The sequence below is a fragment of the Dipodomys ordii genome, unplaced genomic scaffold (assembly GCF_000151885.1).
Source record: "Dipodomys ordii isolate 6190 unplaced genomic scaffold, Dord_2.0 Scaffold91, whole genome shotgun sequence".
NCBI classification, from domain to species: Eukaryota; Metazoa; Chordata; class Mammalia; order Rodentia; family Heteromyidae; genus Dipodomys; species Dipodomys ordii.
The window spans coordinates 4,409,785-4,420,341 of NW_012267307.1; the positions used below are offsets into that span (position 1 = coordinate 4,409,785).

At 61.5% G+C, this 10,557-nt stretch overlaps 1 protein-coding gene across 1 annotated transcript in view; it reads left to right on the forward strand.

Moving 5' to 3' along the window:
• Nfatc1 (nuclear factor of activated T-cells, cytoplasmic, calcineurin-dependent 1) overlaps positions 1-10,557 on the forward strand; it is a 117,471-nt gene that overhangs the window by 31,681 nt on the left and 75,233 nt on the right. The window contains exons 4-8 of the mRNA XM_013026119.1: positions 657-859; positions 3,208-3,380; positions 4,308-4,448; positions 5,540-5,576; positions 9,269-9,392. Of these exons, the coding sequence (XP_012881573.1) occupies positions 657-859; positions 3,208-3,380; positions 4,308-4,448; positions 5,540-5,576; positions 9,269-9,392 (678 nt within the window). The remainder of the gene's footprint in view (positions 1-656; positions 860-3,207; positions 3,381-4,307; positions 4,449-5,539; positions 5,577-9,268; positions 9,393-10,557) is intronic.

Genomic DNA, 10,557 nt, shown 5'->3' on the forward strand with positions numbered 1-10,557 from the left:
GAGGAGGAGGCTCACAGGACCTGGGGATGCGGGTGGAGGCTGTGCATGGGTGTGTGGGGAGGAGGAGGAGGAGGCTCACAGGACCTGGGGATGCGAGTGGAGGCTGTGCATGGGTGTGGGGGGAGGAGGAGGCCCTGACATGACCGTAGTGCAGGCCGTGGGTTCCTCCTACATCCTTGCAGAAGAATTCAGGTAGCTTTGGGTGTGGTTTCTGTGGATTGTATGGAGTTGATGGTGGTGGTGATGTCTGGCAGTTCTGCTGTGTGGGGCCCAGGACTCCACCCTGGGCTGGCCACGGACTGCCATTGCTGGTGCTGCTAGTGTGTAAGCACACGTGTACACAACCTGTATGGGTGAGTGGGTGTGTATACAGGCTGCCCGTGTGTGTGTGGGGGGGGGGCATGTGTGCAATGGGATCAGGAGGAGTTGTTTGGGGCTAAGCTGCGTGCCCCAGAACCTTTAGGACAATGAGCTGCTTTGTATGGATAATTTAAAAAACATACGTGTATTGTGTTACAGAGAAACAGGGGCCCAGGGACGGCACGGCTGGGCTCCCCGGCCACTTTCCTTTCACGCTCAAGTGTGCTGTAAACATTTAATTGATTCCAGCGGTTTGCATGTGCTGTGCTTAATGGGCGCTTCTGTTCTTGTGCCAGCTACATGGTTACTTGGAAACAGAGCCGCTCATGCTGCAGCTGTTCATCGGGACGGCGGATGACCGGCTGCTGCGGCCCCACGCCTTCTACCAGGTGCACCGGATCACAGGCAAGACCGTCTCCACCACCAGCCACGAGGCCGTCCTCTCCAACACCAAGGTCCTGGAGATCCCGCTGCTGCCCGAGAATAACATGAGAGCCATGTAAGCCACCCGGGGCTCGGGGAGGGCGCCACCCCGGCACCCGGGGCTCCAGCCTACATAGACTTCACAATTGTTTGTGACAACAGAGTTGCTTCTTCCCAGATTCCAGGGTGCACCTTGCCACTGACAATAAGTGTCTCAATTACACGGCTGAGCACTCTGCCCCGTGCCTGCATTTAGCTCCCAGACATGACACCTGCTTCCTTCTGAATGCAGCCCTGCACATTAGAGGCATGGCTGAAGTGCAGATGTCGGACAAGCGAGGGGCGGGTCTCTGCTGGCGTTTTCACTCCAGAGTTACAGTGTTGCTCTCGGGGCCTGCTCTGGCAGGCAGAGCCCAAGCTGGCACCAGGGCTGGCTCAGAAGTGAATCTGTTAGTAAGCTGAAGGCTCCACCCACCATCGTCATCCTGCGGATTGTGAGCTGTGCAGGGCAGCCCAGGACTGAGAGGGCAGCGGGAAGCCAGCCGGCTGCTGGTTCCTGGGGGTTTGTGTCCGCAGATACTAGGCACACGTGCACAGAGTGTGCGACGCTGAAACGCACACGTGAAACGACCAGGCGGGGTGGGCGCTAACCGACGGGCGCTCCTCGCAGGGTGCTCGGGACGGTCTCTCGGAGGTGATGCTGAGCTGAGCGGTGACTGGGCAGGGGTGGGTTCATGCAGCACCCTCATGTGGGCGCTCCTCGCAGGGTGCTCGGGACGGTCTCTCGGAGGTGATGCTGAGCTGAGCGGTGGGTTCATGCAGCACCCTCATGGGGGCACTCCTCGCAGGGTGCTCGGGACGGTCTCTCGGAGGTGATGCTGAGCTGAGCGGTGACTGGGCGGGGGTGGGTCCATGCAGCAGAGGCCACCCTCGGCAGCAGAGGCCGCAGTGTGGAGCCATGGAGGGGTGCTCACGGGCGGGGTGTGCCAGGTCCACGCGGGCCTGGAGAGCATGAGCTGCCCGTGCAGAACTCCTGTGGACCTGACGCATTCTTCATAGCCTGGAAACGCTCCAAGTAGAAAGAAAAGGGAAGGCTTCCCACGAATCTGAGGGAATCTAGATACATTTGATCCAAACCCCCGGGTGCTTTGCAAGCTGCAACCAGGTCCTCCACGGATTAGAGGTGGGCTGGGAGCGGGCGACCCCTGCTGTGCCCGCGGCTGGCAGACGCGGCTCCCGACACGCAGGCCCTGTCACGTCTGCACACCTGCCCACCCCACTGGTGGCGTGAAGACGCACACCTCCACGCCCCGGCATGGATTCTCTGTTCTCATTTATCCAGAGAAGAAAGGCCGGTTCTTATTGCATGACGAATTTGTATATGCAGCATTTTACTAGGACTTAGATTTTCTTTTTCTTTCTTTCTTTTTTGTCAGTCGTGGGGCCTGAACTCTGGGCCTGGGCGCTGTCTCTCAGCTCTTCAGCTCAAGGCTAGTGCTCTACCACTTGAGCCACAGTGCCACTTCTGGCTTTTTTCTTTTTGCTTATGTGGTGCCGAGGAATCGAACCCAGGGCCTCATGCATGCAAGGCAAGCACTCTACCACTGAGTCACCTTCCCAGCCCCCCAAAAAAGAGTCTCATGGACTTTCCAGCCCAGGCTGGCTTTGAACCATGATCCTCAGATCTCAGCCTCCTGAATAGCTAGGATGACAGGTGTGAGCCACTGGTGCCAGCTTGGGACTTAGATTTGAATGAAATGATAGGAACTCTTGAGGGAAAATAAAATTGAAAACCTAAAAGAAAAGGGTTTCAAGCTGGGCACTGGTGGCCCACGCCGGTCATCCTAGCTACTCAGGAGGCTGAGATCTGAGGATCCCAATTCAAAACTAATCCGTGACACTCCCATCTCCAATTAAGCACCAGAAAACCAGAAGTGGTGCTGTGACTCAAGCGGTAGAGTGCTTGCCTTGAGCTGAAGAGCTCAGGGACAGCGCCCAAGCCCAGAGTTCAGGCCCCACAGCCAATAAAACAAAGCGGGGAGGGGCTTCATGAGAAAATGAGTGATGTTTGCAGTCAATAAGGGAAATGGTGGCCTAACCCTCAGCACTCCGAAGGCTGCAAGTCCACAGAGGAGGTGCGTCCAGTAGGCCCCTCCTCTGGGAGGCTTTGGGGCAGGGCGGGCCTGCAGCCTCTGGACGGTGTGTCCCCAGGGAAGGGGGTGACTTCCAAGCCTGTAGCTCTTGCCTTGGTGACCATGTCGATGCCAGAGGCTCCTCTGCCCTTGGGCACCTCAGGCCCTGGGGGCCTGTGAGCTGAGCCCCTCCCCCCCCAGGGACGGTGGGCGGGGCTTCCCGGCATGGGCTTGGCGGCTCCGGGTTCTCCCAGGTGGGTGCTGGAGACTGAAGCCCCTTTCTTCTGGGCAGCATCGACTGCGCCGGGATTCTGAAGCTCAGGAACTCTGACATCGAGCTGCGCAAAGGGGAGACCGACATCGGCCGGAAGAACACCAGGGTGCGGCTGGTGTTCCGCATCCACATCCCTCAGCCCAGCGGCCGCATGCTGTCCCTCCAGGTCGCCTCAAACCCCATCGAGTGCTGTGAGTAATTGTGTGGCCCTTCCGAGCACGGGGACCGGGGAGAGCCAGCATCCAGCCCTGTGCACTGTCCCCCCGCCTGAAGACTCTGCCATCGGCCGTGTGCTTCAGGGTGTGCCCTGGAAAGTGATGGGACTGGGGGGTCTGCCTGGGCCATAGCTTCCCACTTGTAGCCGGGGATGTGTAAACCTGCGTTCCTGAGCAGTGGAAGGGGCTGTCCTGAGAGCAGGGGCCCCGACGCACAGCCCTCACGTTCCCGCTGCAGCGAGCTCCCTAGCTCCCGGCGTCCGTGCCGAGGCCCGTCCCCACCTGATCATCCCCTGCAGCGGGCCAGGTCATCGGGCCACAGACACGGAGACGGGGGGGTCCCTGGCCATCTGCCACCTCCCGTCTCCCTGGGGCACGGGGCCCGTCGGGCCCTAGGTCCCGAGGATGCCGCGTGGGACAGGTGTGCCCCAGTGCCACGTCCGCATGAGCTGGACTGGCGACGGCTCCCTGCAGCCCCCACGCCTCTCCTTGCGGCCCGGGCTCCCCTCCTCTCCTGGCTTCAGCCCCTGCACATCCTTGACATAGGGACCCCTCCCCCCTCGTCCCAGGGCCCCACCCCTCTGCCACCTTCTCCCAGGTGCCCCCATCCGCCCAACCCACATGCACCAGCCTCTTGCGGGAGCCAGGATCAGGACCGGGACCTGGCACCGAGGGCCAGTGGCCTCATTCCCTCCCACTTCTGAGGGCCGTGTCCTGGCTGTGGGATGAGGAAGAGGAGTCTGTGTGCCCCACCTTGCTAGTTAGAGCAGCACGCCCTCTGTCCTGCTTGTGATTGGATAGGAGACATACCATAGATCTAAGGAACTGGTCAGCCAGAGAGCAGCCCTGGGTCCCAGTGCCCCGTCCAGCTCTGCCTGTTGCTGACAGTCCCCCCTCCCACAGCCCAGCGGTCTGCCCAGGAGCTGCCCCTGGTGGAGGGGCAGAGCACAGACAGCTATCCAGTCGTCGGCGGGAAGAAGATGGTCCTGTCCGGTCATAACTTCCTGCAAGACTCCAAGGTCATTTTTGTGGAGAAGGCTCCAGGTATGTCCTGGGGCGGGTGATGTGGGGTTCGGCTCTTGGTGGGGGGTTCCTGCCGTCTACCTACACGACCCCGCTGTGCGTGTAGCTGGCTGCCGCCCGTGACGGGTTTGTGCTGCTGGCAGGCAGGTCAGAGTCCTTTCCGCCCTCACGGTCAGCCCCGGGGAGGCCTGTGGTGGGCTCCTGAGGGGACTGGGAGAAGCTGGCTGTGTCTGGGTCCTTGGCCTGGCACTGATCGAGCTGCTGGCACTTCTGACCTTTCTCCTTTAGCCTTGCTTTGTCGGGCACTGTCCCCCCCCCACTTCCGGGAGAGCTCCCAGCCCCCGGAGAGGCATGGGGCACGGTGGGCACAGCAAGCGAAGGCCTGCTCCCTTCATGGTGCCTCCACTGTAGCTGCTGCAACAGCTGCTGCTCTGTTACTGCAACTTTCTGTGTCACGTGTGTGCGCGTGTGCGCGTGTGCATGCATGCCTGTGGGGGCGGGGAGAGGGAGACGAAGGAAAAACGGGGAGGGAGAAGAGTTGTAGGCCATGCAGAGCCAGGAGGAGCCTGTGGGGCACCGAGCCAGGGCCTTTGCTTGTTGTGTCCAGGCTGGCGGTGTCTCCGTGGCCTCTGGTGCAGGGGCGGTTCAGGGTTGGTGGAGTATCCTGAGAGTCTTGCTGGAGCCACGTCTGGGGAGGCCAGGCTTGGAGAGATGTGAGCGATCAGGACTGTGGCTGTGGGTCACTTCACTCAGGGACCAGGGCTGTGCCAGGACCCTGGGATGCCGGGGCCGTGCGGAGACCCCTCGCTCTGGGTAGAGACGTGCGCTCTGGGGCTGTGAGCAGCGTGGCAGACACCGGCTACTGCTGGGTTGTGGAGAAGCCTGTGCTCACTAACTCGTGGTTGCAAAGGAAGGTGGATTGCTGGGCCAGACCCGCTCGGGTGGCAGAAGCCAGTGCCCTGACAAAGAGTGTGGTACGTGTGGGGCTGCATGCACGTGGGAGCTGGGCTCCTGAGTGGCTCCTGAGATGGGCCCGTGCGGGTCCCCAGGACGCCCGCCGTGCCCCGGTGGGCGTGGGGGAGTTGCCAAGGCCTTTTTTCTACACTTACCAGCTAGAATATTTTTGAAGCAGCCCATCCAGTACTTACTGTAATCACCGAAAACCACGGAGGCGTGGAACCCCGCACGGCCGGGTCCCGATTCTGTGTGCTCACGGGAAACTGAAGCACTCCAATCAGCACAGCATAGAAGTCTTCCATGTTTAACTCTGCTGGCCTATGTAATCACACACGTTCTAAATCACAGAGAAAACTCAACTAAGTGTGATAAAAAGGAGAACACGCCCAGAGCACGCCTTCCCTGGAGGAGGACCTTCGGAGCCTGTGGGCCTGTCTCTGCACTGGGCGGGGCCTCGGACCCTCCCTGGGCCATTTGTGACCACAGGGGCCGGTGCCCGGCAGCTGCGTCCCAGGCTGGGTTCCTCCAGCTTCCTTGCACGCTTTCATTCCTGCTTTTGGTTTTGGGGACGGTGGAGGCTCCGGAGGTCTTGGGAACAGTGGCACAGTCGGCTCCTGTGAAGTCAGCTTTCTAGTGCTCGCAGCAGCAGGCCGCGGGAGCCCAGCACAGGCAGGGAGGTGCAGCCTCCCGCCCCCGGCACGCGGCCCCGGGTGCCTGCTGGCAGAGGGCTCGCCCGTGGCGCCCACTCTGAGTCTCTGCCCGACACTTGCTTTGCTCCTGCGTGAAACTTAGCCTGAGAGGCCACGGGCCGGGTCTGCAGCCCTGCCTGACGCCAGCACACAGCAGACACAGTAAGTGGGCAGATCACAGGCACACCCCCTGAGCAGGAGAGGGGAGCGCTACAGTAGTGCTTCCAGCCGGTGTTGGCATTTGGTTTCTAATGTTTAGGTTATGTGCGTAATACTGTACGTGCGTAGGTCTAAATTGTAGGTTTCAGAAAGAAAGGAGCGACTACCGACCGAAGTCTCTGTCTTTAAGTTTGGCTTCTCACTAAGCATGGTGCCGCCTGACACGCTCACCTGGTGACAAGCTGTGTGTCTGTGTGCGATTTCGTGGGTGTGCTGGTTCTGAGGCCTGCTTGAACTCAGGGCCTCACGCTCTTGCTTGGCTTTTTTGCTCAATGCTGGTGTTCAACTGCTTGAGCCTCGCCTCCACTTTTGGCCTTTGTTGGTTAATTAGAGGTAAGAGTCTTGTAGATTTATATACCCAGGCAGGCTTTGAACCGTGATCCTCAGATCTTAGCCTCTAAGTTGCTAGGGTTACAGGTGTGAGAGTCGAGCAGCTGGCTTTCTAGGTTTTCGTTGTTGCTGTTGGTTGGTTTGAGGAACCAGTAAACTTAAATTTAAAACAAAATTGCCCTCCTGTCTTCGAATGAGCTGTCACCTAGTCCAGTGTAGAGTTTTAAACTGCTGCTCTTGTTGAACAAGGTTACGTAGTGAGCTGAGGACATTCGCGAAGGCCGGGTGGGCAGCCTCTCCAGAGGGAGCCTCCTCCCAGGAGGCTGTGGATTGTGCTGTCAGCCGTGAGGACCCACCCGAGCCAACACAGACCCCAGCACAGACCCCACCCCAGCCCGGGCCTGCGGTCCGTGTCTCTCTAGTGAGAACGGCGCACACGCTGCTCACTGTGGCTCTGCTTCTGCCTTCCAAGTCTGACCTCCCTCGTCCTCAGGAAGGCCTTGGTGTGGGGCCTGAGGGTCCAGGGCCAGAGGAGGTGTCGGGGAGTGGGGGGGTGGGCGGTGGTCTGGGGTGCAGAGCTGAGGTGCCCCCCGCCCCTGGGGCTTGGCTGCTAGCAGGGATGCCAGCTCCCATCCTCCGATGGTGCTCCTCGGGGACGGCACACGCCGACCGCACCCCTGCCCGGCGAGGAGGAGAGCCCTGAGAACACATCCCAGAGGAAGGACGAGAGAGGAGGCACATGCGGGGAAGGGCAGCAGGGGAGGCGGGAGGGAGGACATTCACACAGGACACACAGGAGGGAGTGTGGCCTGGGCCGGCCCGGAAGGGCCCCAGTGCCAGCCCAGCCCTGATCCGCTGCCCCCTCATCCCACACCGGTCCTGCCACACGCATCCCTGTGTCTGTGTGTGTGTGTGTGTACACCAGCACCACGCCCTCCCCTCATCCCACACTGGTCTCTGCCACACGCATCCCTGTGTGTGTGTGTGTGTGTACACCAGCACCACGCCCTCCCCTCATCCCACACTGGTCCTGCCACACGCATCCCTGTGTGTGTGTGTGTGTGTACACCAGCACCACGCCCTCCCCTGGGTGAGCATTGGGCCCTGGGACACCCAGTCACAGCTGCAGTGGGAAGTAGTGCCCAATGCCCCTCTCTCAGGCCAACAAACTCGGATCCTCTCCGTGGATCTGGCCGCGCAGATGTTGTCTGTGCCCGTTCATCCGTTGACCGATATGAGCTGCTGAGCCCTGTGCGCTCCCCATGAATGAGCTGTTGTGAAGGTCACGTGTGAGGGCCGTGTCCACGCGTGTGACGCCCCCGCGCATTCCCAGTCCAGTGAACTGTCACACTGACTCTCTGTTCAGCGCTCTGGCACCACCAGGCAGTTTCCTAAGCGGCCAGCAGTGGAAGCCATGGGGGAGGACGCGACCAGGAAGAACGGGTCCAGGCGGCCTAGGGGCCGCCTCGCTCAGATGGTCCTGGAGGGGACCGGAGGCTGAGGAGCCGCAGCCCTGCGCGCCCTGGGCTGGGCCCCATCTCCAGCTCCCATGGGGAGGGAAGGCACAGGCCCCGCTCCTTGTCCTCCTGGTTGGTATGGCGGAGGGGCGGGCCGCTGGCACGGTGGGCACAGGGCTCGGTGGCTCGGCCCGCGGGCACGTGACGCCTGTGGGACTGGGTGGCGTCCTGTGGCCGGTGGGGAGCCCGCGCCGAGGAGGCCGCGGGTGTGGCAGGGAAGCCTTTCCAATGACTCATGCTGCAGGGAATTCCCTAATGATTCGGAATATTTTTACTTCTGGACTCGGGCGCAGTTTCCGACCGAGGATCCCAGAGAGCTCGATAAGACAACACAAAGGCCCTTTCAGGACGGCTCTGCCTCCCGCTGGAGGCGGGGTGGGAGCGGCTGTGCCGGCCTGCTCTGAGAGTGGGCGCTGTGTGGGGACGCCGCGGGCCCCGCTGACAGTGGCCCTGGGCCCCGTCGGGGTCCCCGGAGTGCACGCTTCTGAGCCCGCTCCACGGTTCTCCCATCTATGCCCTGGCCGAAAACAAGCACTACGAACATACTCTGACCAGAACCACCTGGCTCCTTTAACAGACCAGATGGAGCATGGTCCTTAGGAGACGGAGAACCAGCCCGGGATGGGAGGGGCACGAGAGCAGATTTCAGTGGGAAACTTGAGTGTGGCTCAAGTGAGCTCGAAGGCAGCGCACACGTGTCCTTTGGGTGCTGGGCACCGGGCGGGCTGGCCACACAGCCTGGGCGTCCCTCGCCCCCGGCTCCCTGGCAGGGAGGGGAAGTTCCTTTCTCCCGCGCATGGACTCCGGACTCTGCAGCGGCCACCCACCTCCGTGCCTCACCTGACTCTCAGCTGTGCAGGGGCCCGGCCGGTGTCCTGGGTTGGAGCTGACAGCTCAGCACCCCTCTCCCCTCCCAGTGTCCGTGCTGCCTCTCCTCCCGACAGCGAAGGCTGGCGCCCCTCCACGGGTTTCTCGGTGACACTTCAGGGATGTTGAGATCCAGGCTGTCCAGGCCACGCGAGGTGGGCTTGCCTGGCGAGCAGCCGTCTCACGGTGGCGGGGGAGGGGGGGAGGGGGTCTGCCGGTAGACGCTTCAGAAGCTGTCCTGCCTGCCCCCGCCGTGTGCCAGGACGTGTGCAGGGAGCCTGCAGCAGGCAGCCCTGGCAGACCCCTGTGGGCATCTGCACATGTGGCTGGAGTTGAAGGCTTCTTGGCCAGCCTCTCGGAGGCTCCGGGGCCGGGAGTCGCCGCAGGTGGCTTGGGTGCTGTGGGAGGGGATGAGTGTATCTTTAGGTTCCTGATGTTTTCCCAAAGGATGCTGGCCAGCTTGGCTGGGCGGCTCTCAGGGCCCGGGTGACTCACCCCGTCCACCCTCTGCCCGCCGGCACCCAGGGAGGGGATGGTGTCTCTCTTGTCAGTGATGCGCTGGGTTGTAACATACTCACACACGTGCTCTTTGCAAATGGACCGTGAGCAAACTCTCAGTGTGTATGCCTAGGACCGCTCACACTGGGAACTGACTTCATCTGGAGATGGTGGAGGCGGGGGAGGAGGTGACGGTGGCTCCCGTCAGCCTCAGGCAGGGCTCACCGGGGGACCTGGGGGCACAGGGCGCAAAGCAGCCCAGGACTGGCAGAGGAGGCCAGCTCACACCTCAGGCCCGCTAAGCACAATGCGTTCTTTCATTGTGTTTCCGGAAGCCTTTTTCTTATTTTTAAGCATGTAAACAGTCACCAGGCTCAGGTTAAAAATGCCCTGTGCTTTGCATTTCTGAATCCCAGTGGCAAGAAGTCATCAAAGGAAGTTTTTCCTGTTTTCCCAGTAGTCCTTCAGGGCAGGGGTGGCCTCACTCTGATTTCTCGTCTCCGTACATGTGGGAGGCTGGGATGGAGGCCGCACAGCGGGCTGCAGCCCCGGTAGTGAGCGGGCTTCCTGGCCTCTGAGTCACCCTGGATTGCGGTCCCTGGGAGAACATGGAGGCTGAGGCCCTGTCCAGACCAGTGCGGGGCCAGGGGCACGTGTGCAGGGCCAGGGGCACGTGTGTGATGGAGCTCGGGTGCTGAGGCCCTGTCCATTTTGTGGTGACTGCCACAGATGTGCGTTCTGTGTGACCTTCCCGCTGGACAGGTTGGAAAGAGCCATGGGCTCGGCGTCTTTGGGCTGCCATGGGTCAGGCCAGCGTGAGTGGTGTCTGTGAGGACAGGCAGACCATGGGCCCAGCCTTCAACCTGACAGTGCCCACCGCGCAGTAGCCTCCCGCAGTCCCTCCTGAGCCTGTGTGTCCTGGTCATCCCACCCCACGTCCCCCCCTGAGCCCAGAGCCTGTGCACAGGGTCATCCCACCCCACGTCCCCCTGAGCCTGTGCACAGGGTCATCCCTCCCCACGTCCCCCCCTGAGCCCTGAGCCTGTGCACAGG